At 45.0% G+C, this 24391-nt stretch overlaps 2 protein-coding genes, 1 long non-coding RNA gene and 1 other non-coding gene across 8 annotated transcripts; 2 read left to right on the top strand and 2 right to left on the bottom strand.

The window, feature by feature from the left end:
- Window positions 1-1352: 1352 nt before the first annotated feature.
- trnaf-gaa (transfer RNA phenylalanine (anticodon GAA)) lies at window positions 1353-1425 on the top strand. The gene has a single exon. It is a non-coding gene; the product is annotated as a tRNA-Phe (tRNA).
- Window positions 1426-3131: 1706 nt separating this feature from the next.
- On the bottom strand, window positions 3132-16069 carry LOC135238530 (TBC1 domain family member 25-like). 5 transcript variants are annotated; one of them, XM_064306506.1, is made up of 7 exons: window positions 15862-16069; window positions 12880-12989; window positions 12475-12629; window positions 11104-11228; window positions 10632-10820; window positions 9566-9841; window positions 3132-7760 (listed from the first exon to the last, which is right to left on the bottom strand). In XM_064306506.1, exons 1-7 carry the CDS (start codon window positions 15904-15906, stop codon window positions 5895-5897), a joined length of 2766 nt encoding a protein of 921 aa, XP_064162576.1. In that variant the 5' UTR covers window positions 15907-16069; the 3' UTR covers window positions 3132-5894. The 5 variants fall into 5 exon arrangements, with proteins under 5 accessions (XP_064162576.1, XP_064162580.1, XP_064162575.1 ...); XM_064306510.1 differs by lacking the exon at window positions 15862-16069 and adding an exon at window positions 15280-15484; XM_064306505.1 differs by lacking the exon at window positions 15862-16069 and adding an exon at window positions 15181-15286.
- LOC135238534 (uncharacterized) lies at window positions 15525-16209 on the top strand. The gene is made up of 2 exons (XR_010325143.1): window positions 15525-15907; window positions 16029-16209. It is a non-coding gene; the product is annotated as an uncharacterized LOC135238534 (long non-coding RNA).
- A 1174-nt stretch (window positions 16210-17383) lies between these two features.
- On the bottom strand, window positions 17384-22692 carry fkbpl (FKBP prolyl isomerase like). The gene is made up of 3 exons (XM_064306511.1): window positions 22576-22692; window positions 20395-20807; window positions 17384-18947 (listed from the first exon to the last, which is right to left on the bottom strand). The coding sequence occupies exons 2-3, from the start codon at window positions 20803-20805 to the stop codon at window positions 18084-18086; spliced, it is 1275 nt and encodes a 424-aa protein (XP_064162581.1). The 5' UTR covers window positions 20806-20807; window positions 22576-22692; the 3' UTR covers window positions 17384-18083.
- Between the last annotated feature and the right edge of the window lie 1699 nt (window positions 22693-24391).

Below are 24391 nucleotides of genomic sequence, written 5' to 3' on the forward strand. Positions count from 1 at the left end.
TTCCGGAGTCAATACGAGCTCCGGTGTGGGATGAAGAGGGAAACGGTCGTTCCTTTTCTGTGGATTAATCTTCATACCCGTAACCGCGCCACATAGCCGCCGAAGGACCTGTAGCCATCCTTAGGATTCTTTTGTTTTTGGGTTCTTGAATGATCACACTGGCGCAACTCCATACAACACTTGCACGGGAAGTTGGGACTGATTTGTTTTTTATAAAAAATACAATATATAAAAAAGAGAAACAAAACTGAGGGGCGACGTAGGACTGGCCACTGAAGTCGCAGGTAAGCCCCACTCTCGGGACAGGGTTCGACGACAGCACCAATTGTTTATTTTCTTTTAGCGAAAAACTGCTGCACTCATCATTTTACGTTGCAGACGTTTCTCACGCATGTAGAGTACATAACGGGCCAGTGGGGAACGCGTTTGTAATACTGGGCTATGAAATTTTAGGAATTTTTTTTTTTTTAGGAATTATCAGGAATGGTTCGTTTTCTGTGGAAACAACGAATCACTTAAAAATGCATATTCTGTACGTGCCACAAGAATGATGCATAGCCATTTTGCATCAGTTAGTTTCGCACATATCACTGTCATGAATGGAGTGTCATACGCCAGTTTTAAAGCGTGCCTAGTAATGGCACGTTAACAGATTTCAGATTTTGCAGCAAGTTTCTCTTGTAAAAGTTTTGGTTCCATGTGAATGGTTATTTGTAAATACTTTTTTAAAAACTTATCTTTGTTGAATTTCTGTTATTTCCCACAACAAACAAAACTCACGAACAAGAGAAACAACTGATAACTTGGCCTACCAATACAAGTATCGAAGAAAATAAACCAGTAAATGAGTGTGTGCATATACTGTATATTGCATACATACCATACCGACTGTGCCCCCATTCACCGAAAACTTCTAAATTTTATTTGTATAGCGCTTCTTTTAGCTACTCAAAATATTGAGCAGACAGTTCTTTTACTCTATGCAAATTTGAGTTGAATAACTCAAAAAAGCGCTATACAAATAAAATAAAATTAAATTTTGTTTTCCAGATGTGATATCAATGTAAACGCTTTTTATTAAGGCACTGTCACAAAGACGCTTTACAGGAAAATGGTACATATCAAACGGAAAGTTGCCCAATGTAGCGTGTGCTCGTTCATGTGCATGCAGTGCCGGAAACTCCTGCATTTAGGACGCACCTGAAAAAACGAACCATTATTTGAGGTATGTAGCGAGTGTCGAATGAGATCTGGCGGCAGCTCGTGCGAAGTACATGCAATAGTTGCATTGTACCCTTACTTCAATCGTACTAAATTGACTCAGCACAGTGCTTACAGTGGAAATATTACCCGCCGAAATAGCTCAGTTGGGAGAGCGTTAGACTGAAGATCTAAAGGTCCCTGGTTCGATCCCGGGTTTCGGCATTTTGTGTTTGAAATGGGCACCTTTATTAAGGGACGATTACTTTTTTGTATCTTGGCATGAACGTTATGAATAAATGTGCTTCCGTAGTGTGGTGTAGCAGTTCTCACGTTCGTCTCACGCGAAGGTCAGCTGCGTGTAGGTGTAGAGGGCTACGTGGTAACGTCAGTTAGAATCCACCCTTGGGCAAATAAATAATTTTTTATAATTGATTCATGTTTTTCGTAGAAATTACTGAAATCATGTTTGTTCTTTTTTTTTAGGTTTGATATTTAAAAAATTCTTCTCCAGCTCCATTTCACTATGGAGAGGATAAGGAGATCGTTTCTGCCTATGGACATCAGGTGAGAACTGTATTATGGAGGAGTTAGATTCATCGGTCCTATTCCTGGAACCCACATTGCTAGCGTTCTAAGCCTAGACAGTGCTAAGTCATAAACTGACCAAAAAAGGTCAGTTATGAATGCTTCAGAGTACAACAGTTTATTGTGAACAGAAAAAGTAACATCACCTTATCCCTCCTGCCCCCTAGTGGCATGGGGGGTACCACCCACTGAATGGGGATAAAACAAAAATGCACAATATATTAAAAAATGGGCAACAAACATGCCACAAGTGTGCACCAAGTACCTTAAATAGACTTGCTTGCAACATCACCACTCATTCCTTCATCAGTGCTCAGGACAATAAATGGCATCCAATCTATTACACCCTAAACCACATCATAAACTTATTTTAGTATATTTTCTACAGTTGTCTCATTTATCTTTGCATGAAAAAAACATACCCTTTTAGCTTTCTGAACAGAGCCTTAGATCACAGAACAAATCATTCAGAAAAAAGTTGTGCTGCCACAAAGTTATAAGGCCATATTTAAGAGTAGTGCGTACCAGGAGGAAATTGCCTTTTTATGAGCTTGGCTGCGGGGTTAAATACACAATAGAATGGCAACAAAGAACAGCACAAAACTGCACAAGAACTACAGTTATTACAGGCAACCTTCTTGGTCATCCACTTTAATGAGTCAAACTTAATGATTCCCATGTGGTTCTGGTTCATGTGTCACTCCTTGGCAGCATAACATTAGTATTTGATCTGAATCTAATTGAACACATTTGTCATATGCTAAAGAGGGAACTTAAGGGAACTAGCACCCGAAAGAAGCAGTTGCTGAAGATGGCTGCAGTACAGGCCTGGCAGAGCATCACCAGAGAAGATACTCACTGATGTGTATGGGTCAGACTTCCAAGCAGTCACTGCAAGTGAAGAATATGCAATTTCTACATGGTGAAACCCTAACCCTAACCCTAACACCCAAATAGAGAATGTGAACTTTAAATATTTTAACACAGAAATGTTACATTTTCTGAAGTTGCAGTCCCAATTGCAAAAAAGTGTGTACCATAATCAGACCATTGCTGATCAATACCTCAAATTGTCAGATTCAGAGAGAATTGCTGACATCCAACTTTCCAAGTAGGTGTATACAGTTTTTAAAATTGGGTTCATGATCTTAAGATACACATTCAGTATTTTTAAGATGACTGAGGCAAAAGTTGAATATATACTCATACTTAATTAGTGAAAACATATTTAGAAATTCTGTGGTTTAAATGTTAGTACTAACTATTGAATGTAGCCCACTAAACACCAACACCACATTGCTGTAAGTGAACTAGTTCAGCAGAGACCATATGAAACAATTACCAACTGTGAGTATAGCTTTATTGTAATTATTCTATTTACAGTAATATTCATACATTCGTACACACAATTCTGTGAATACCACCAGGGTTTTGAACTGCTTCTGTTTGGTCAGTTTTGTTTTGAGTTGGTATTTTTTGTATTTTGGAAGTGAAACTGAAACTTTCCATTGCTGTTTACAGCACAGACTTCATGCGATCATCAGTACAAACAATGCAATGCTGGCAATACTTCAAGCCAACTCAAGCTGCATGTCATGGAAAAAATGACCAGCAATAAATAAAAATGCCATCCTACAAGGTGTTTTTATTTCTCAAATACACCCATTGCTCGCATTCAAGTAAAGACACAGGAAAACAATTGTGCAAATATTGAATCTTGTAAGAACATCATAAAAAATGAAAAATAAATACAAGGCCTGGTAGTTGCTCACGTTTCAGGAGAGGAAACGGGGGCCTCACAAGGATGTTCACTCGTGAATTCAGTCTCTTTTCCTGCCCAACACTTTTCACTTCCTCTCTTCAGACACAAAGAAAATAAAAGACTGGATGGAAACATCAAAGTCACTGTTCGGGTACGTAGATCATTGTTCATCGGCAGTCAGGAAAACTAAAAACAGAGCACGTCCGTGAGGGAAAAGGCAGTCTAAAGATGGTGAATAATGGCTCATTATGCTAAACTTCACTATGCCTGACCATACAGTACAGCAATAAAAAAATAATATTTTGTAATATCGCGTCATTGTTCCTCACCCACTATTAAGTCACAAACAAAAGACTGGATGGCACAATTAGTCTAATATAGTTCCAAAGGCAAAATTCTGACAGAAAATTAGATGAGGCAATAAACATTTTTCCCAGTTTAGAATGCCTTCTGTGGTGCTGAAGAGCACTATCACTGTAGAAAGTCACTATTATTTTATACAGTATAAAACAATGATCCATTACGTATTTTTCAAAGAGAATACTGGAAAGGGCTCATTGTGTTAAAATGGCATCAAAACTCCCAGTCTAGTGATCCATGCTGGTTTTCTAATGGAAGCAGGAAACCCTTTCTGGTTAATGGGAGAGGGAGAAAATGAGTCATGCAGAAACTGGGACCTGTGCAAATGGTAAAATTATGATTAGACAAAACACCCTCTCCAATTCAATTTGGAAAAACGAGACAGATTTATGGTTTAAATGGACATACAGTAATGAGGCACTTTAATAACGCAAAATGGGAGCACACAAAGGGCATTTGTGTTAAATGGCACAAAATCAGTTAAAAAGATGAGATATCAGTGTATCTTAAAAGTGAAATTCAAACCATTTATAATGTGTTATTTCTATTTCCTTCAGTAAAATATAAATCCCTGTGGAACAGTGACTGACAGATTTTACCAGAAATAAATGGTTTTCATTGTTACTCAGCATTTAATTACACAGAAACCTCACCTGGTTTCTTGGGTCTGAACTTTAAAGAAAAAACAACAAAACCTGCAGAGCTGAGAATCACTGCTGTAAACTGATGTCTATACCCAAATAAGAGCCTGCAGACTGCCAACCATACACTTTTCAATGTCTCTTGAAAGAACAGGTTCCGTTTCTGTTCTGAAAGCCGGACGTTTCAAAGAGGTTTCCCCACAAATATGTACAAAACACAAAGGAAAAAGCAGAGCCTGTCTACTTGTAACTGAACAAAAACTTGTGTAATCCACCTGTGACATGGAATGATTGTCATCTTAAAAGTAAAACGGAAAATGCAGGCATGACAGCTAGACCCATATGAATTTCACACAGATAAGAACCATCCTTATGAAGAATATTACTCTAGTGTTGACGGTGTTGATTTTCCCTTCATTGTAATTGCGTATTCAGAACCCTGTAAAGTCTCACTTGCCTTTTCTATGTGCTGTTGACCTCCACCGAAGAGTAGCTCATTGGTTTAAAATACTCCACATGATTTACCGTCAATTGTAATATTATTCTTATATTATCCTCTAATGTTAGCCAGCTAACATTATATGATTTCTTGAATACCTTTGTAGAGTAACTGTTGCAGTATCGCACAGAAATGTCTTGGTCAAGCAGCAGCTTTCCCGTGTCGCTTACAAGCCCAGCGGCATAGACTTTCTCTCAGCTCTCATGCCCCCACATGTTGTTGAGAAGTTCATGTTCTAATTTTGAGAAGCAGAGACAGAAGAGAGAACCATTCAAGGCTGAAGGCAAGGCCTCCAATGCTATTGTTCAGACTGAACCCGCAGGACCTTGGGGAGGATGAAAGATGGAATGGAGCATGAAATTTACCCCGGTTCAAGAGAAAGGGGGGGGCTCCTCAACCCTGGTATTGGGCAGCCGCAGGGTCTGCTGGCTTTGGTTGTTACTCAGGACATAATCAGCTAAAACAGTCTGATTACAGTTAACTTGCCTCCTTCCTGGTTTCCTGTGTCTGAAATAGCTGCTGATTTTAGGGTGAAAACTGTAACCAGTGTGTTCTGTGACTCTCCAGGACAGAGGTTGGGAACCCCAGCAGGCCCTGTGACATTGAAGGACCAGGGTTGTGGACCCCTGATCATATTTATAAGGGCCTGGGAAATAAATAAAAAGCACAAAAAGTGACACAAGGTAACATAAGAATGGAAGATATACTCACAAGAAAAGGTAATAAATAGAGTAAAAATAGAATCACATAGCCGTCAGAGTGTGTCCATGAGTGTATATGCATGTGTGTGTGTGTCTGCGTGTGCGCGCACGTGTGTGTGAGAGACAAGCAAACACAGGAAAGGTCAGGAGGCAGCAGGGGACAGAGGGGACGTAGGCAGCGAGCGGATAGCGGTTGCCAGGTTGGGAGAGGGCGGCAGTGAGGAGCTGGCGGTTGCCAGGTTGGGGGATGCGCCGAGTGAAGGAATGGTGGTTGCCAGGTTGTAGGTGGAATTTGGGGAGGTGGACTCCGGGGAGGACGGGGCCGGTGGCGAGGGGGGGCCGGTGGTGGGGGTGTTGGCGGCGGTGGGGGAGTCGGAGCTGACCTCGTCCCCTTCCTCAGAGTCCCAGACCTCGCTCTGCAGGTAGTCTGCGAACAGGGCCTTGGCGCGCTGCAGCACGCGGGCCAGGTTGTGCCGGCGCACCAGCCGGTCGAAGTGCATGGCCAGCTCGTTGTAGTCCAGGCTGTTCTTCACGATGTGGTCGCGGTGCTCCAGCAGGATGGACAGGCACAGGAACAGCATGAAGGGGTTCCCCTTCCCAAACTCCTGTGGGGGCGGCAGGGACGCCGGCTTCACGCCGTCCAGGCTGGAGGAGCCGGCCGAGGGGGGTCTGGCCCCGGGGGAGGGCAGGTTTCCGGGGAGCGGGGGTTTAACGGGGGAGGAGGAGGAGGAGGAGGCTCTGCCGAAGGAAAGGATGGGGGAGGAGAGGAGTGAGCGGCTGGGGGCGGGGCAAAAGGACGGAGAGGAAAGGGAGGGCTTGCCTGTGGGCGTGGCCGGGGACGTGGGCGTGGCCCCCATTTCGCTGGGTGCGAATGGGGAAGAGACCTGCCTTGCGGTGGTGGGGGGCGTAGGCGAAGGCGTGGCCGGAGACTCCGCCCTCCCGTTGAGGAAGGAGAAAGAGGTTGCCGGCTTGGCCGTGGCCAAGGCTGGTGCCCTCCAGCTGGTCACAGAGGCGGGGGACACTGCAGAGCTGCCTTTCCAGTTGGGGAGGCAGGGGGGAAGCGGGGAGAGAGGCGAGGCCGTCTGCCCATTTGGGGACGGTCTCCCACAGACCACAGGGGGAGGAGGCGTGTCCTCTGCCTTTATCAGTGGGTCTTCCTCCCCCTGGTCTTCCTCGCTCTCCTCCGTAGGCTGCCGCGGGGGCGGGGGCGGGGGCGGGGGGCTTGAAACGGTGCGAGAGGGGTACTGAAGAGGAGGCTCCTGCTCCTCCAGATCGAAGCTGTCCCCATTGTGGGCGCTGTAGTACTTGAACTCGCCGAAACTGCCCTGCTTGGCGAAGGGGTTGACTTTGAACCCTTCGCACCTCCCATCGCCCCCTCCACCTCCTCCTCCTCCTCCCGAATCGCCAGCTTCGCGCCCCCCCTCCCCCTCCCCTTCCCCCTCCTCTCTGGGCTGGTCCTTGGCAGCCGCCACCTCCTCCTCCTGGCCCACGCCCGCCCCCCTCCCCCAGTCCTCCTCTTCCCGCGACGGCCTCAGCATGTGCCGCCTTCGCTGCCTGGCCTTCTGCTCTCCCGGTCCCGGCCCCGCCCCCAGCCCGGCCCCGGGCTCCGCCCCCGCCCCGCCCCCCTCCTTCTCGGCCTCCTGGGCCGGCCCCAGCAGCTCCACCTCGGTCTCGGGCGGGTCCGGGGGCAGGGAGCTCCAGGTGACCTCCAGCATGCGCAGCGCGTCCTCGAAGGCGAACTCGCGCTTCAGCTCCAGCAGGATCCAGCGGTAGCAGAAGAAGAGGTCGTCGGCGCCGCGGGACACCAGATAGGCGTAGAACTCCGGGTCCGAGTACCGCAGCAGGAGCTTCAGGTGCTGGAACTTGACGGACATGAGCTGGCCGTCGGGCCGGAAGTTGCCCTCCAGCCGCTTCATGATGCCGCAGAAGCAGATGAAGGCGTGGGCCTCGTTGTCCATCACCGCCAGGATCGGCGAGGCGATGTCGCTCATGCCCTGGCAGTACGACACCTGTGCAGGCAGGGACACGAGAGAGACTCCAGCATCTCCAAGGCAGCATTCATCATCATGCAAACTGAGGAAATGCGTGCGTAAAAGTATCTGAATTAAGTCTTTTTAAAACTCCCAAACCTGTCTGTAAAATCACTGAACAGAAAACAGCTTAATTGTTTTCCAGTTCTCTCGAGTCTTGCGCTTTGAGAGTCGGTTTGGTACGGGTGTGTAACTGCGTGTATGTGTGATGTTGGTGTGTGAGTGCATATGTGCATCTGTGGGTGTGTGTGAGGGTGCAGATCTACTTGCACGCACGTGCATGTGCGTGTGTGTGTGTGCATATATAAGGGACTATCTGTGGGTGTGTGATGGCGTAGGTGGTGAGCAGGTTGGTTAGGTGGGGTAAGTGCATACCTGCAGGTGTGTGATGGGGTTAGTGCGTACCTGCGGGTGTGTGATGGGGTTAGTGCGTACCTGTGGGTGTATGAGGGGTTAGTGTGTACCTGCGGGTGCGTGATGGGGTTAGTGTGTACCTGCGGGTGCGTGATGGGGTTAGTGTGTACCTGCGGGTGCGTGATGGGGTTAGTGTGTACCTGCGGGTGTGTGATGGGGTTAGTGTGTACCTGCGGGTGTGTGATGGGGTTAGTGTGTACCTGCGGGTGTGTGATGGGGTTAGTGTGTACCTGCGGGTGTGTGATGGGGTTAGTGTGTACCTGCGGGTGTGTGATGGGGTTAGTGTGTACCTGCGGGTGTGTGATGGGGTTAGTGTGTACCTGCGGGTGTGTGATGGGGTTAGTGTGTACCTGTGGGTGTATGAGGGGTTAGTGTGTACCTGCGGGTGTGTGATGGGGTTAGTGTGTACCTGCGGGTGTGTGATGGGGTTAGTGTGTACCTGCGGGTGCGTGATGGGGTTAGTGTGTACCTGCGGGTGTGTGATGGGGTTAGTGTGTACCTGCGGGTGTGTGATGGGGTTAGTGTGTACCTGCGGGTGTGTGATGGGGTTAGTGTGTACCTGCGGGTGTGTGATGGGGTTAGTGCGTACCTGCGGGTGTGTGATGGGGTTAGTGCGTACCTGCGGGTGCGTGATGGGGTTAGTGCGTACCTGCGGGTGCTGATGGGGTTAGTGTGTACCTGCGGGTGCGTGATGGGGTTAGTGTGTACCTGCGGGTGCGTGATGGGGTTAGTGTGTACCTGCGGGTGTGTTAGTGTGGGTTAGTGTTGTACCTGCGGGTGCGTGATGGGGTTAGTGCGTACCTGCGGGTGCGTGATGGGGTTAGTGTGTACCTGCGGGTGTGTGATGGGGTTAGTGTGTATCTGCGGGTGCGTGATGGGGTTAGTGCGTACCTGCGGGTGTATGATGGGGTTAGTGTGTACCTGCGGGTGTATGATGGGGTTAGTGTGTATCTGTGGGTGTGTGATGGGGTTAGTGTGTACCTGCGGGTGTGTGATGGGGTTAGTGTGTACCTGCGGGTGTGTGATGGGGTTAGTGTGTACCTGCGGGTGTGTGATGGGGTAAGTGTGTACCTGCGGGTGTGTGATGGGGTTAGTGTGTACCTGCGGGTGTGTGATGGGGTTAGTGTGTACCTGCGGGTGTGTGATGGGGTTAGTGCGTACCTGCGGGTGTGTGATGGGGTTAGTGTGTACCTGCGGGTGCGTGATGGGGTTAGTGTGTACCTGCGGGTGCGTGATGGGGTTAGTGTGTACCTGCGGGTGCGTGATGGCGTAGGTGGTGAGCAGGTCGGTTAGGTGGGGTAAGTGCATACCTGCGGGTGCGTGATGGGGTTAGTGTGTACCTGCGGGTGTGTGATGGGGTTAGTGTGTACCTGCGGGTGTGTGATGGCGTAGGTGGTGAGCAGGTCGGTGAGCGCGCTCAGGTGGGGGCTGTCCTCGGACCCGGCGTAGTAGGGGTGTGCGCGGTCGGTGCGCAGGACGTCCTTCAGCACGTTCCCCCTGATGAACTCCAGGTCCTCCGGGCTGGACCGCGCCGTCCACTCTGCCTTCAGCCGGTCGTACTCCCTGGTCTTCCTCTTCATGTAGTCCATCCGCTCCTGGCCCGTCAGCCCATCGGGGTACACGTTCAGCAGGTACCGCCACACCACCTGGCCAAGGGAGCACCTGCTCAGTTCTGTCCAATCCCGCACGGGCGTGACCTGTCAGTCAGGGGCAGCTCTCCAACCGTTTCAGCTCAAACTGAGACAGTTTAAGCCAATCAAACGGATGCAGTTATGACCGAGCAGAATGGACATAACAATAAACCACAGGGGACCTAGGGATGGGAAGCCGTACAGTCTAAAAAGAAATGGTTAATTTTCAAAACTTCAGGGCTTCAAAATGATTGTAACCATGGGGAAAAATGTAGGGTTCCCATAGGTTTCCTACATGGATCCTTTTATAAAGGAAATGCAAAGGAATCTTTTTTTGTTAAAAATATCATGTTTTCTTTCTGGTTACCATTGCTCTAGTAGGCTAGTGTTACCTTGCTCAGGCAAGGGAGTGTTACCATGCAGTTACCAGTGTTACTGCACAGGTAGTGTAGTGTTACCTTTTGCAGGTATGGGCAATATTATCATGTGCACGGAAGTGCAACTGCATGCCAGGGACTGGGTGTGTTAGGTTGTGCAAGAACGGGCTGTTACTTTGCGAGGCAGGGGGCGTTACCTTGAGCAGAGAAGGGGGCGTTACTTTGTGCCGGGAGGGGGCGTTACCTAGCGCATGGAGGGGGCGTTACCTTGCGCATGGAGGGGGCGTTACCTTGCGCATGGAGGGGGCGTTACCTAGCGCAGGGAGGGGGCGTTACCTTGCGCATGGAGGGGGCGTTACCTTGCGCAGGGAGGGGGCGTTACCTAGCGCAGGGAGGGGGCGTTACCTAGCGCATGGAGGGGGCGTTACCTTGCGCAGAGAGGGCTCCACCCCTCCGTGGTAGATACGCAAGCGTAGCTCCTCTGGGCGGGTCAGCTGGCCCTGTCCGTTCAGGTAGCTGTGGAACTCTGTGTCGCTCAGGGGGGGTTTGAACGGCTTCACCTCCTCACCGTATGTCCAGCTAAGGGCCTGCTGCACCTTGGAGAGCGTCCGCCCCACCTGGGCGCAAGAGAAGACGCGTCCGAAATAAAAGCTAAGCACAACTCACGACAGCAGGAGTTCACTATGTAGCAACTTGTTTGGAAAATCAGAGACTGGGTTAAGAACAGTAATCCGAGGTGGTATTGGGGCAGTGGGGAATGGCAACTTGCTAACATGGCACACTCCACCCTTCTCATGCCAAACTGCTGAAGCTAAGCTTTCATACTGCCCTGTAACCTTCTCATGCCAAACTGCTGAAGCTAACATGGCCGGGTTTGGTGAAACGACGAAGGGAACTAACCTGGGACAGAAGTGACTGTGTGAAGGGAAGGGCAGCGGCGGCCAGAGAGCGTTTCTCCCCGGGCAGCAGGTCCGAGCTGATCACATCTTTAGGGCTGATTATGTCCCAGTCCTCCAGCACCGGGCCTGACACAGGGGAACATCATTTACAATACCCGCATCACTCTTAAAAGACCAAGAAACCACTGCAGTGTTTAAAGGGAGATTAACAGGTGTGTTGAACAGCTTTATTCTGTTCTCCTCCTCAAATCTGGAATTCCTGCTCATAAGAATAAGATTGTCCCATTACTGAGACATCCTCCTGCATTGATTCAGAAGAAAATGTAATTCTAAGCTTAAGATTAGCAGGAATTTATGCTTGATTTCAGACATTATTTACCAAATCATTCCAAAGCTGTGGTGCTTGGTTTGAGAGGACTCTGAGACCAAAAGAGTGCCTTTGACAGTGGATTAGGTAGCAAAATAACCCAAGATGACAGCGTGAGGAGCTCTCTTTCGTGGTGAAAAAGCCCATTTAATGGAGGTAATATGGTGGCAGAAGCAGCGGTTTTAGGATTCAAGGCTCATCAGAGACCCAGACTGCTTTTTGTAAAAGGTGACGAAACACCTAGGCCATATCCCTCCTGCCGTGGCCTCAGATTTAGTGGTTGCCAGGTGACAGCCAGTGAGCACTCGGAGCGTGTGGCGTGCAGTCTGGGGACAGGCAGGCAGAGGAGATTAGTTTTCGTCCATAAAGGGACAACCGTATTTTATATCCCTGTTCTTCACCTGAAAGTGCTGCCAGCAAACAGAGAGGAAAGCTGTGGGGCTGGGAACTGCAGTAAAATGACAGGGGGGCCAAAACATCCTAAACTACCAGAGCTCAGTCCTGGAGGGCCGCAGTGCCCGCTGGTGTTCAACGGCTGCCCTCCCTGCCTGTTATTCACAAGGCCTTAATTGGCCGCTGACTGAAAGGAAACCACAAATATTTCCAGACACGGCAGCCCTCCAGGAGTGGAGTTTGACACCCCATGCACTGAATGGTTAAGAATTTACAACCACAGGTATTACCACTTAATTCAGACTCACAAGATACCCAACCGCTTAATTGCAGGATGTTGCCGTTGCTCACAAGAGGAGCTTTGTTACAGTGAAACACATCAGCTGCCACAGTGGCATGCTTGGCCACACTGCTTAATGGATTTTCTGAAGACACATCCAATTGGATTATTACAGCAGCGGCTAGACTGAACCTCTGAACGTTAAGCATACGGAGCAGAGATTCTGGCAAGTCCACAGAATCTGTGATACTACAACAACAAAAAGTTTATGTTTATATACGAAAGGCTTGAATAAGACGTGGGACAGTGGCAACGGGGTGATCATCTCGTACTGTCTTCAGAGGGTTTGATGTCGATCTTCAGCTGCAGGTAGGGTTTGGCTGCGCTGACAAACGCTGCGTCCAAGTCCCAGTCAGAGAGGAGTGACAGGTACACCTCAACGCCCCCGCGGTCCCGGGACAGGTAGCTGATGCCAAAAGTACGCTTCCTGATACAGAAAGGTGAAGAGTGTGACAGAATGTGAATTTGATTCTGGACACCGCTGTGCACTGACATTGTAATCGGTTTCATACCACCATATGCTTGCCTCAACCTAACACCCCCACCCCCACACACACACATACACACACACACGCACACACACGCACGTGACACATATGTGCACATTCACACACACGCATACAGGCATACACACCTGCACACACACACACACACACACACACTCTCTGCTGTCTCACCCGTTTAACTCGAAGGCTCGGACGAGGATGTGCTGCAGAACCTCCAGCGATGTTATCTGGGGGTCGACTGCGAAGGACCGGAACTCTGTCGGCAACATCCCCTCAGACTTCTACAGCAGGAGAGAATGAGGAACAACGTTAACAGACTCTACGGATGAGATTCACATATACCAACAGCCCAGCTAATACCAAAAGTTTCAGGGAACGTCGTGGTAAATCCGATCACATGTGGACTGAGCTGCAAAATCCCCTGATAGTTAACATTTAGTCATGAAAACAACTCAGAGACACTGGAAGGTTCTGAATGTTGGCCAGAAAGTGTATAAAAGCGTCTTTGATATATACTGCATCAATCACACTGGCCAGATTGTTGAAAACAAAATGATCACCCAGAGGGAGAGGTGCATAACTTAATAACGGTTGTGGGAATTAAGCCATCCATTTTATAAATCAATACGCTTAATAGTGGAAAGATGAAGAAGGGGAATTTTGCTCATGTTTTCTTTGAATTGGCAAATATACGATACAATGATGATGTTGTTTACACTATTACATCCGATAACAAGACGACGTCAGAGTTAAGTAGGTCAATTACCTTTGTGTGTACATTTAGGCCTATTACAAATCCTTCTGATAGCATTTGGTCGCACACAAGGCAACTACGAAAACAGTAAACAGGCTCAACTATCTTTCAAAATATTCAGTCCCACCATATATGTTTCAAAAATTGGGGAGTTGTAATAAAAAAATAACTGGAATGCAACTACTAGGCTGCTATACAGAATACAAAATAGACAATATTGTTCTTTAAAAGGTACAACGAAATAATCTAAAATATAGAAAGTAAAAGGCAAATATTCTGACAAAGCAGCATGGTTGTGTAGCGGTGGTACAGTTTACACCGTAAACAGTATACAGTAACACGCTCCAGAGTGCACGTGGAAATTGGATATCAAACGCAAAAGGAAGACTAAATAAGGGACATGCTCATTCAATCATGCACAATTCGGCGTACGAATCACCTGAATGAATAGTAGTGCCAACATTTCAACTGAAATATCAATAATTAAAATGAAAATATCGATATAGTCATACTGAGCATAGTTTGGGAAAGAAATTTATAAGTTGGCACGTATGTAAATGTGCGCACAAGTAATTGCACAGGTGTTGCATAGCTACGCTGCTGCACATTTGTAAAATTTCACCAGCTAGCTGCATGTCGCAAATATCATACTATACATTGGAATGGCTGGTACTCCATCCGCCTAGTTACGGCTTGGCGTGGCATGGACCATTCCTATTTTGGAACTTTTCATTGTTTCCTACAGAAATAACCACAATGACCGCAGACTTTTATCCCTTAAGAACATTCTGTACCTTCGGACCTCATGTAAACAACACAGAATTTAGATACAATTTCACATGTCCACACAATAAAGCCCCAAAACTTGGGTTATTTTGCATTTTTCCTGCCGATTTTGTCATCACAAATGCACCAACCCCACAATCAATAATTCGCCCCAGTGGAGCTACATCTGCCAATAACAACAATCAAAGTAGCCAGATCAAATTAGGATAGTCGGATGCACAGGTAAAATTAACATACAATGCTATTTCAGCCATTAGTACGTGTTAACACCTTCGTGAATGCCCTCTTTGTTTTGTGTGAAGCTAACTTGCTTGCAAACTAATAATTGCCTAAAATAATTTTTTTTAAATATATTTGTGAAATGCATTCTCCATTCTTTCACATGCAAACCCCACATAATATCGTTTAATGACTAGGGATGTATCCTTTAGATTTTGATGATTCCCGTGATAAAGCGATACTTTTGAAACAGCACGGTGCCTAAACCGGTCATCTACCTTCTTTAAAATAATGAGCAAACAAAATGAGGCCAAGTTACAACAAACAATATTGGCTAATTTAGCTCACACAAATAAAACTCCTTATTCCAAAGCAATGCTACCCAATGTTTCCGTTATTTCATGTAACTAACTTGGCCCTGCTTTCTCATCATCTGAAGAGAATGTGGTCAAACTTGGCATTTTTGTACGTTGAAAACGTTTTTGTTGAGATTATAATTTAACGGAGCAGCTGTAAATGTAAAATTAAATCTATTTTGACACCTACTGAAACGTGCACTTAAAACTAGTTTTATGGAGTAGTCGCTAACGTAGAGAAGCTATCATATATGGTTCGGACCACCAATTAGGCGATCTAGGTCTAAATTAAGCTGTATATCTTCAAAACCCACAAACCAGAACTGATCAAAACGTCCAGCCATATTTCACGCTCACGTTAGCACGCCAGCCACATAGCCAGTGATGTCCAAAAGCCAATAAAACTACCATATAGTGGTCATTTTAACCATCTCTTCTGTTAAACATCAAAGTTACCTTAGGTTTCACATACTAGCTAGTATAACATCGATAGTTATCTGAAAGCTGTACATTTTCAGTGCTTATTAGCCAAGTTGCCCAATACCCAAATAAGTAAGATAGGTGGCCCATTGTGATTAACGTTATTGGACACTTTCTCGAAATTCACGACCCAGCTCGGGACGTCAAGATGGCAGCTCATGAATACGTTCAACAAGATAGCTATACCTAGCCAGCAACTTAATAAGGTAATCGCAAGATTAATTGGTTATTGTTACCTGGCTATTAGCGCCATGTAGCTAGCTAATATTGATTAGCTGGCTAGCAAACGATAAGACCCAAATAACACCGGCAAAGAAAGGAGCGTGACTGGTTGTTGGCGTTTTCCTTGCATAACAGTTTACCAGCTTTTGATAATTTAAGCAATGTTGAATATATTTTTTTTATATGGTGGCACCTCAATTAAGATGCTGTCATATTTTGGGATCACAGAATGAATGATTAATGGCGGGTAGAATATAGTTAGCACGATCTAGCTAACCGGCTACCCAAATGTAACGTTATCCAGACAGTTAGCTAGTTATCGATAGAATTTCTCACCTTGACTCTGACACGAACTACACCCCTCTCCTCCTCAGCTGCCATGGTGAGGAGTCCCGACTTGACCCGCGATTATATTATTTCCTAACTGTTTTAAATAATATATCTAGTTATAGTGTAAAAAGAAAAATGATTGAACATAATGTTTATTCCATTTTCCCATACAGCTGTTTTTGTCTCCGCCTGCCGCCCAACTCGCCATTGCTTCACAGGATGTTACGTCACTGGCATTACATCATCCGTCGTTGCTCAGCCGAAGATGCTACAGCAAAGCACCTCTCAGACCTCCCCCCTTTTCAGCTTCGCCCCGAGTTAAGCTTTTGCCTAAGATAACCCAAGAGTGTAAAATCTAACATTGCCATGCAAGCGTCATACTAAAAATGCTGCACGAGTCATCTTCTCCTTCTTCAAGGCTACTTCCTTCCCAAAATAGCCAAGCAGCCCAAATGCTACTTGAAATCTGGGAAGATGCTGGAGTACCTGGAGGCCACAAATCTGGTATGACTTGTATGACTGTACTAAAAAAAAAACAAGCTACAGTAATAGGTGGTTATTCATGTTTAAAACTTCAGAGCATCAGTCACAAAATATTGTTTTAAACCCATGACCCAATAGGGCAATATTATTGGCACAATGTTTCCCACCATGACATAATAAATTTGCATTCAAATGAGAAAGTCACTCACCTTTTGGTAGACAGTGATAATATTTAAATATATTTCTGGCCTTACTACTTTGCCAAATCTCAATGCAACATGAAACACGGCATACAAAAAACATGATTTTTAAAACCTTTTTCAATGTTGTTCAACATTCTACTGTACAGAATGTCCTCATGAACAGCTGCTTATGAAAAAATATGGATGTGCAGAATATAAAACAGAATATGTTCAATTTCACACTTGGAACATGGCAACCAAAAACAAAAAAAATAATCATGATTTTCAATGTTCTGCAAAAAATAATATCAGAATGTCCAATACATATGTTTAGGAAAAGCCACAAAGGGGGAGCCATATGGATAAGTAACAACTATCAACAACCGTCATTTAGCTAATGTCTTTTGCAGCCTCACTAAACTTGCACCCACCCAGGTTTGATAAACAAATGTTTTTTTTTAATAAGACAATCTAAAATTTAGATTTTATTAAACATGGCCTCTAATTCCATTAAAATATCTTTTGTAAAGGAAAGGTCATAAATTCACATGGTTTATTAGAATATCAGAAAACCTTCATTGCTGTTTAAAAACTGGGGTCCTTGCTGAAATTACAACTAAATTTACATATATTGCAAGAGTAGCATAAAGAGTAATGTGGTTTGGCGTAAAGTTGAAAAAAAATCTTAGTATGTAACAGTAATTACTTTAGTTTTCAGAATACTTATTAATTCACAGTGCATAGCATTATTAATCCCTAAAAGCCATTTATGGAGATAATGCTTAAGTTCTTTTTTTTTGTACCAGCAGTTTGATTCAACATCACTCAAGGATCTCAAGAATTTAAGAACAAACAACCTCTCATCAATTCTGGAGTAATTTATTCAGACTGTGAAAACAAAGTCGTTACCAAATTTTGAACATTTTCAAGCCAACAGGCCACTAGCAGGTACGGTGTTTATCAACCAACCTGTCACTGACTTCAGTCATGATGTTCCTCATCATCATAACTGAAACTGGCTCTGTCCTTTTGGTCATCACAGAGGCAATAGCTCGACAATGTGCAATTCATTGTAAACAACATCTACACAAAGGAAGTATTTTTCAGACAATGAAATACATTCAAAATCTCAACTCATCTCAGCAAGTTCTGAGAAACCTCAGACTTCTTTCACTCTTCTGAAGAATGGACGTAGATCATCAGCCTCAGATCATCAGCCTCGTATTTCTGTACGAGCGGTCTGAAAGAATTCTCAGGTGGTTATCAGCGTTAGCCCATGACTCCCTAAACTTGCCAGTAAGATAGTGATTTCAGTTCAGTTTCAGTCTGCTGGTGTTTGTTGTTACTCAGCACTTAATTGTAAACAAAAGCAGTTGATTGCACAATTAACAATTCTGCTGTTTTCTTCCTAATACAAGGTGAAAACAAAAATCAACAGACCCTGTGGCTCTCCAGGACCAAGGTTGGAAACCCTACCCTAGGTTGTGGTTTTGCCCCATGAACATGGGTAGAGTGCTGAAGCCTGTCTGATTTGGTCCTCGTTGGAACCCTGGAGAGGGAGGCCTAGTTGAACATCTTACTGAGTCTGTGGCCCAGTTTAGTGTCCTGCTCTTTCTCCTGCACTCCCACCTCCCTCAGTGCCTTCAAGGCTGACGGAGAGCCCGGCTGCAGTTCCAGAACCTTCCTGAGGGCAGTACGAGCCATCCCCAGCTCCCCAATCTGGCAACAGGCCTGGCCTAGCCGGTACCAGGCCTTGGTACTGGCTGGGTCCAGCTCAGTGGCCCTGGCACTGCTCCGCTGGGCCTTGGCTGGCTGGCCCAGTTTCAGCTGGCACAGCGCCATGTTGGAATGCAGCCCCGCCCTGACCACATTGTACTCGTCATCCAACGGAATCTTTTCCTGTGCGTATTTTTTAATTGCCATCGCAGGGTCCTTCTGTGCCCCCTCTCCTCCCACCCCGCCCCTCTGGCCCTCTATATTTTCCCCATCTCCTCCACTGCCTCCCTCTACCCCTCCTTCTGGAACATTCTTCTTTTCCTCCCCTTCCATCTCTCCACCACCTTCCTTCCTGTCTGTCTCTCCTCCGCCCTTCTCTCCTTTCAGGGTGATGAGCAGCTTGAGGGCTCGGCTGTAGCAGTCTGCTGCTCCCCACAGGTCTCCCTCCCGAAACCTCTGTCCACCCCTCTCCCTCTGCTTCTTCACCCACTCCCATTTCTCACTAGTACTCATTTCCCAAGATTCCCGGCCAGGCGTAAAAGATTGAAGCTCCACCATAAAATGAAGGGGGTCGGCAGGGAGCTGTCCTGTCCCAGGGTGCTGCTCCGCGTTCCCCTCTCCCTCTCCCTTGGAGTCCGGTGCAGACATGCTGCTCAGCTGACCTGGTCCAGGCCTAGGTCTGGAGTCCGCATTCAGAGCACAAACCAGCAGCTGCAGATGACACAAACAGAAACAATAGAGCCAGAAGTAGAGGCCTACCCAGAAAAGAAGGATAGTAAGTAAGATGTATAGAAATTGAAATGACTGGCTATTGATATTCTATTTTAAATGATCATTTTAATAGTCTGGCATCAGTCTTTGAAATAGCCTGATTTCAGGCTCTAAAAAGCTTGCTGAATAGAATGATAATAGACTGATAAGCTTATTAATCAGTTGAATATCTGATGAATATCTACAAATACAAATAAAATACATCACAAGTGAACAGTACTACTAACCCACAGCCACTAGATACCACTGGCTCTAAAAATAATTAGATTACAAGCAAAAACAGACTTCTGGTATAAAACATAAGCATTCTCTATAGACACTTCTCAGTTGGCCCTCTGTAGTGCCTTATTAATTTAGGAGTTAAGCCGGGGACCCCAGGCTTGAGACTGAGAAACCCGGCTGTAATTAGACAGACGCTGGGCACATACTGATGTGTGAACTTTCACTTTGCAATTTCCAGTTTAGTAATTCATTACATGCTTTCAGCCAAAGCAACGTAAAAGTGCCATAGCACTGGAGCTAGGGCTATGCAATGCTACAGTCATGTAAGTGCTACTGCAGACACACATGCCTCCTGTGGGACAAAAAGACAAAGGTGTTTGCTCATTTTCCATTATTAAGTAGAAACACTGAGGTGTGGTCTGAACAGGTGGGTTTTCAGATGTCTGTGGATCCAGTTTCCAGACTGTTTGGGGAAGGTCACTCCACCGTTGGGTGACGAGGGCCAAAAAGAGCCAGTGTCATAAGGAGCAACTGCTGGGTGCACAGAAATGGGCCAGCCAGCTGGGGAGAGTACGCTTAAAGAAGAGGTCTGGTTGGAGTGCATGGTGTAATCGTTGTCTGAAGCTAGAAAGAGGCAGTAGCATTTGCAGCTATGCCTGTGGGAACAATCTGAAATGAACACAGGCAGCCTGTGAAGGTGCTCAAAAGTGTTGTGAATTCAGGCAGGTTGAAGACCAGGAAGACAACAGCATTTTGGAACATCTGGAGTGGCTTGATGGCCCCGGTTGGTGATGCTGGCCAGCGAGGCCTTACAGTAGTCCAGACATGAGCCTCTTGTGTGAGCAAGGGGCAGATTCTCTGATGTTGTGAAAGATCAGCAGGACTGAGTGGTTGCTACGAGGCTCAGCTACTACACTGTACTATATGGTATAGTAGTGCAACTGGACAAATGCGTTCATAATTATGTAAAATGTTGCATGTGGTGTTTGTGCTACGATAAACTGGTTTTGTAAAATGGACAATAAAGTATAAAACTGAATCCAGTCTAAATAGGAAAATATACAAGTGCTAAGCTGTAACATAAGTGAAAAGGAAACAAAAGTATGCTGGGAAAAAGGATTATTCAGAGCCCCCAAGGTGCTCACATGTGTTGGGGTGTTCTTACCTCACACATCTCTTCTTCCTTCATCCCCTCCAGGCACCCTTCGATGACATCACACTGCCCCTCTCCCAATCGCAGGAGGACCCAGGTGTCCAGGGGCACCTGCAGCACCGTGGTGGTAGAGCGCAGGAGCAGCGTGGCTTGTGTGGAGGCGTGGCCATGGGCGTTGGTTGGCTCGCCATCCTTCCCTGCACAAGGCAAGCTCCGCCCCAGAGCCTCAGCGCTCTCCTCTGCTTTCTCCCGCACCCTGACTCTGCACAGTGAACCCATTTTTGGGGTCTGATCCCCTGTGCCCCTCTCACTGGTCCTCTTCCTAAAGACCTTCCAAAATCCCCCTGGACAGGCCGATACCCAGGAAGTGACATCACCACCGCAGTCGCCTCCCTCTGCCTCCCAGTCACAAACGGTCTTCATGGCTGGAACATATGTAAGCCAAGAATGAAGGCAAAAGGGTAAGGTAGGGACGCAAACATTATTTGTAACGAGCCATATATAAATGTTTCATGCAAATGTCACCATTTGTAAGCACCAGAATTAGCCATGGTTAATATTCATCTCATGAACCTACAAGGGAAGGCTTCTATAAAATGTTTTAGGAGACTGTCTGAATATGCAATTGTCCTATAATTGACCTGTTCTAAAAATGGCCCGCATAATAACACATTTTCTATTTTGAGAGGTTTCCTTTTCTCTTTGTGTTTGAATAAAAGGAAAAAAGAACACACAGATGTTTCAGCCACAAGGACACAGGCATTTGGCTAGCAGGCCTTCATCAGTGTGTCAGGCTGATGAAGGCTTCCTGGCTGGAACATCTGTGCTCTTGTTTCTTTGCTACTGAAAAATGAAAGCCGTGCTTTCTTATTTTAGAGTGGGCCAATTCCTTTATATTGGAAGATTACAAAAAAAATGGATTCAATGATAGTAATAACAAATGCAACAGATAGATGTGAGAGAGCATGGCCTTAAATATATACAAATACTGTGTGGCACAGAATCTGGGAATAACCATTCTCGCAATGTCATATTTTCTACACCTCTAGGGTTCAACTGTTCAAAACAGCATAACATTTCACATATTTTGCAGACCTGCAGATCCCAAACGTTTTGATGATGATGAGGAAATAATGAGGAAATATATTTCCTATGATCTACGCGTTATTATGCTACCTGGATTAAAACAAGAAAGAACTGGTGTGAATGCCTATGGAAATTTCATTATATACACTCCCCTATACTCTCAGTCAACAGTCTGGAAACCACTCTTTAATACATTGTCCTTGATAAAAACTGACTGTTTATAAAGCTAATGTTTACCAATACGGCTCTAAATGGAAAACTGGAACCTCAATTTGAATGTTTAACAATATCAAGTGATCGACATTAACCCCTCAAAGTGTGAGATCAAAAATAGGTGATTAGAATTTCTTCACTGAACATTGTAATTCAGATGTAACAATCATTGCTGGTAACTGAAAGCAATGGAGTTCTAGAACAAGGATTTAGAATTTTGGAGAGAAAAAAATCCCAAAAACCTACTCTTCAAAGAGTTAATGTGACCCACACATTAATGCGACCATGTCAGACTGAATTCCATATAAAGACCCCAGGTTACACAGAGCTAGCCAAATTGATATTCTTGTTGGCAGCGATATAGTCGTTACCCCTGTAGCATAACCTCGTCTCATCTCAACCTGCTGCTCCATGTAACATTTTACTTCCATAAGTGGTAGGTTGTATGTAGGGAAGCCTCACAAGCTTACACAAATTACAATAGCAAAACGTTAGCTAGCATGGTAGTGAACGGGTTGTCAATTAAACCTGAATTTACTGTGCCTGATTTCCAGCAGAATTGAATGATCTGATTGAAGCTAGATAAAGCTACAATACAACAATGCTCTGTATTTTAACTTTTCTAGTCGCTAGCTTGCTAGCTATTCAGTGTACTGAGCAACAAGCTGGTACCAATCCACGTAGTTGGCTAGCTAGCAATATATCCAGAGTAAGCGCTGCTAATTTCGAAGCTGTACAGCTAGCAACCTGGCTTGTCGTTTATATTTGGCTTAAATGTCGTGGCAGGATTGCTTTTCTCTCGCATTCAGTCACGAGTTGCGACTAACCAAAACCATTTATTTATATATCCGGCCTGTTTCTTTTAGCTATTTACATGAGCAAAATTGATCTTACCGGCGTGCCTATATCAGACGTGAACACAACAATCAAGCATGAATGTACTACTCCCAATAACATAAAGGAACTACACAAAACTATCGATATAATTGGTTCTCCATGGATAACTCAGCGTTTCCATTGGTCAGCTCAGTGAGAAGGCGGGACTTAGAATAGAGAGGTTGTTTCCTTAAAAAAATATTGAATTTCTACACTGCGCCTGGTATTATTTAACCGACGTGCATCAGTTAAACGATGTTGTTAATCTCTAGACAAATGCTGTTTATTACTTAATCTTCTAGTCTTTGTTCACTGTTTAGGTTAACATAACGTTATTACCATGCAAGCGGGTAAAGCCGCAGCTTTCGATAAAGCCGTATTACTGTAGGTTGCAGTATTGTCCTTATAAGAGATGTAGCCTATTAAGCAGTTAATATTAAAACAACTGGTAACAAGATGTTTCCTCATATGTCATAACTTTGGCTCTTAACTCATTTAATACTTGTAAACTTTAATGTGCTTCAACATTTTAACAGTAGGCATTAACTAAATACAAAAACTAAACACGAAGTCACAAAACAAATAGGCCTACAGATAAGCAAAAAAATAAGGTGAATGCCGAAATACTCTTGGAAACGTTCTTACACGCAGTTTACGATGAAATGTGATCTTACGCATGTTTCGTGAATGAGGCTCAATGTGTTACATTGTCATTGAATATTCAACTAAATGAATGAAATCGCTACCATGTGATCCCAAGCACCATCATTCCACCAGGTGGTGATGTTGGGCAGGGTAGGCCTTCTGACTTCCTACAGTCAGTACAATATCATAGCATAACAAATATTGACTGATTTAATGTATTGTGTTTGTTGTTTGTTGAAATGAAATAGCATTCCCCCCACGAAGTAGACATTAGAAAGGAAAAGACTGTATTAAATCCTCTGGGACATATTTGACATTTATATTGACATGCATATATTTTTTATGAATATTTATTTGAACAGCATTGTCTAATCAGCAATGCCTTCTTCAATTCATAGGGTTATAGTGTAAAAAGGGTAAGCAACTGCACTTTGACTGGCTGATTAAGGCCTGTGTTTAAAGATGTAATTCCCAGGGAAACATTCAAGCCAGATTTTAAGGGTTTTTTCCCCACTGAAATTAATAAATTTGTTTGAAATGATTATATAGATTTATTTGGATGCACATCCTGGAAAGCATACACACACACACTGTGCAAATTTGAAATGTTTTTATGGTGAGCTTACATCACATATAGTCTGACAATATTGTGATTAATGAAATCTGTTGTAACATAGCCACATTGCTAACTAATATGGGAATGGCTATTTGTATGGTGTTAACATCAGACCTGGGCAGAGTGCGGAAATGACACAACCAGATGTGTAGTGACATATTTTCCTGAAAATCTGAGAATGCTACGGTAGAAGTAAAGGTAGATTGTTTGTTGGCATGTGGCAGATCTATCTTTTATAGCCAATTGCACATAAACGTAATGTATTCTAATTATTGATAATTTGTAAAAAAAAAAAAAAAAAACTAGTGCTGTTGAGAGTTTGTGCTGGTTCCCTTTTTCAAGTTTTTGTTGGGTTAAACAAAGTTTGATTATACAGGATGAGTGGGTCTGAGTGCCAATTGCAGATTGTCCTGAGCCTATTTGCGTTTTGTTTTGTTATTTTGGCCCACTAGCCCTACTGTTGCCCGTTTACTTTTGATTTTGTGTAGTTTGTTTGTCATCCTTTTCCTGTCCCCTTCCTTAGGCTAATGATTTTTCTCCTGACAGACAGATTTATTTTTCCCATTCAATTTC

The sequence above is a fragment of the Anguilla rostrata genome, chromosome 13 (assembly GCF_018555375.3).
Source record: "Anguilla rostrata isolate EN2019 chromosome 13, ASM1855537v3, whole genome shotgun sequence".
Taxonomy (NCBI): domain Eukaryota; kingdom Metazoa; phylum Chordata; class Actinopteri; order Anguilliformes; family Anguillidae; genus Anguilla; species Anguilla rostrata.